This window comes from Teleopsis dalmanni, chromosome 1 (genome assembly GCF_002237135.1).
Source record: "Teleopsis dalmanni isolate 2A chromosome 1, ASM223713v2, whole genome shotgun sequence".
Classification (NCBI taxonomy): Eukaryota; Metazoa; Arthropoda; class Insecta; order Diptera; family Diopsidae; genus Teleopsis; species Teleopsis dalmanni.
This window is the reverse complement of record NC_051846.1, coordinates 145,294,885-145,297,773: the sequence shown is the minus strand read 5'-3', so window position 1 is coordinate 145,297,773 and position 2,889 is coordinate 145,294,885. Positions and strand designations below refer to the sequence as shown.

General features: G+C 35.6%; 1 protein-coding gene across 1 annotated transcript; it reads right to left on the bottom strand.

Annotated features, from left to right (window-relative positions):
* Nucleotides 1–178: 178 nt before the first annotated feature.
* On the bottom strand, nucleotides 179–1,003 carry LOC119666381 (achaete-scute complex protein T5-like). Its single transcript, XM_038075662.1, has one exon. The coding sequence runs from the start codon at nucleotides 1,001–1,003 to the stop codon at nucleotides 179–181; it is 825 nt and encodes a 274-aa protein (XP_037931590.1).
* Between the last annotated feature and the right edge of the window lie 1,886 nt (nucleotides 1,004–2,889).

Here is a 2,889-nt window from a genome sequence, read left to right as displayed (position 1 = left end):
CATAAACAATTAAAAATAATTACAAAAATAAATGGCAATAAATACATATTTACAAGCTTTCAGTCATACTTGATGCATAATTTTTAGGTAATTTATTTACAATAGGAGGTTATGTTGGGTTGATGGTAACTGACTAGATCGTAACTGAAGATAAAATATTTTTTTGAAACATCATTCCTTACATATCTTCTTGCCACAGCGATATGTAGTCTAGCAGTTCTTCGTCATCTGCCGATGTATTCGAATATTCTTCATAGGATTGCTCAAATTTGACTGCCGCGCTATGTGAATTGATATTTGGAGCATACACTGGAGAATGTTGATAACTTTCTGTACTGTAGTTTGAGGAACCAATGGACGCAGCCGGCGAAATCATTTGCATATTTTGTGGTAATTGATGTTGTTGATTCTCCTTGCCAAAACTACCCGCATAGCTTAGACCATAGTAATCATGTTGTTGTTGCGGTATTTGATAATAATTAGAGCCAGACGGTACCGCTGAATACAGAAATTGTGTTGGTGGGGGCGTGCTGCTAGTAGAAGAACCACAACTATTATATGAACTCACACTGCCAGCATCACTATCCACTTCGTCAATGACATGCTGTAAACGTCTTATGTATTCCACAGCCATGCGTAAAGTATCCACTTTGCTTAGTTTCTTATTTGCACCAGGTCCAATGCCACGGCGCCCATTGCTTAGATCCGCCACAATTGCTGGTGGTATGTGTTGTCTCAAATTCAGAAAACCATTATTGACTTGCTTAACACGATTACGTTCACGTGCGTTACGACGTATTACCGATGGGTTATTAGAATCCAGAGTGGTGCCCGTGCTCATTGCAATTGGTTTCGTATAAGGCATTGCAGTGTACGAAGAGCGTGCCGTTATTGCAGGTGCAATACGCCTGTGCTGTGGCTGATGCACCGTGCGAGTTTTCAAGATTTGGTGTGTAGTTTGCTGTTGTCTTTGGTATAAGTTATTTTCACTGCCAAGCGCCATTTGTGTATTGTGTATTTTGTTATAAAATAATATGAATTTAAAACAAATTACTTATATTTTATTTTGTTAAGATTTAATATCTTTACTCTAAGACAGTCTTAGTCCTACTGTTGCCCTTTCCGATGCGTTGTCGGTATTTGTACCATTTTGCTCTGCCACCGCCACCACCATGCAAAGGTATGCCTATTTACCTGTTCTGCTTGTGCAAGACATCAGCAAAGGTACTTTAAAAGAGTCTGATAAGTACAATATTATATCAGATCACATGAGAAAAGGATCGATCGCACATTACAGAAAAGAAGAGCATCCCTTCTTCGAAAGCGTATCATATCAGTGCTCTTCATCAGTACGTTTGTTGTACTGTGAGAGCATAACAGAGAGTAGAGCATAAAATCTGCCTTAAATCCCAACAAATTTCCCCAACGCATAAATCTGCAGTTGTGAACAGATTTTGAGAACAGTTTTCCCCTCTCTGATTACAATTTGCAGCGCTCTAGAAATGAGTGCTAGAATAGGAGACTCTCTCAGCTGTGCAGTCTGCAGAAATTCAATATTTTTTATTTCTATTCCGTTTTAGTATCGTTTGTGTATGTATGTTAGCTTGTGTCTCCACGACGCGTGCCGGCTTCAATCCGGTTTTTCAGTTGATTTTACTATAAACTTTACGCTGTAACTTAAGTATTTCATTGATCGTGCTTGCAGCTACTCTTCTACTGTACGCGTAGGCGTCATTAACTCAAATTCTATTCCCGACCGTGGATGTGATTTGTTAGACATAATTAAGTGGCCCCGGCGATATTTATTCACTTCTGGTATTTTTAGTAATTCATTCAGTTTACTCCATGTTATTATATATCATTTGAGTTATGAAGGCGTTGAGTTTTAATTTCATATTCGGCACATTTTCTTTTCAATTAAAATGCATTTACATACATAAATCCAAACTTAAACTACAAGGAAAGTGTGGAAAGCAATCATTTTTAATAAACTTAAATCACTTGGAAATATTTCACCTTTTAAGTAATGAGTCTACAAATAGGGAGTCTAATTATCACTTCTGGTTAGAAGAAAAAGGATTCAATTTATTATAATTCAACACTTTTATATAAAATATTATACACAAGGATTGTTTTCAATATTTTAACCTTTGATAATAACATATACCACTTATCCAAATCAAAATACTTGTGTTAAGGAAATGATAAATATGTATCTGCAGCTGCATATTTGGGGATTTAAAAGCCGTGTGTTTTATATTTTTTTTGTTTGTGCGGAAAAGAGGTTTAACAATGCGTAACGCATCATCACAATGCCATTAGAGTAGTGCTACGCCCGATTTGCATGGACTAAACACAATCCCCCTCGTGAGCCAGACTGCATCTACCTTGGAGCTTTATTAGAAATACTTCAGGGTAGGGTTTCTGTGTGGGTTATCCATTAAAACTTTTTTCTTCGTTAACATGCGTTCAGACTTTCTTTGGGTTTATTTGATGTGCCTCTTTTTCGAAATTTAAGATCATTAACTCTAGTTTTTTTAAAATATATGGTTTAGTATTTTGGTGCCTTCTACAATTTTGATCATAATATTCTGTCAATGTTATCAATGTGGTATAAGTCTATGATTCGATATTTCTACATAGTTGGTGCTGTCTTCTACGTTGTTAATAAAAATATTCTCTCAATTTTTTAGTAGGTTTCTAAATCTATGCTTCGTAAAAGCCATTATTCTTCCCAACGATGCCACAAATCTTTTATATATATTATATATATTTGTGGTGTACCTTACATTTATGAGTCACTTTTACTTCATGTCAAACTCTTTGTTTGATTTGCGTACACAAAATAACAAAAATATATAATATATCAAGTCACGGCAAATAGATAAA

Coding starts and splice junctions, on each gene's coding strand:
- LOC119666381 (XM_038075662.1), bottom strand. CDS start 1,003: ATGGCGCTTGGCAGTGAAAATAACTTATACCAAAGACAACAGCAAACT.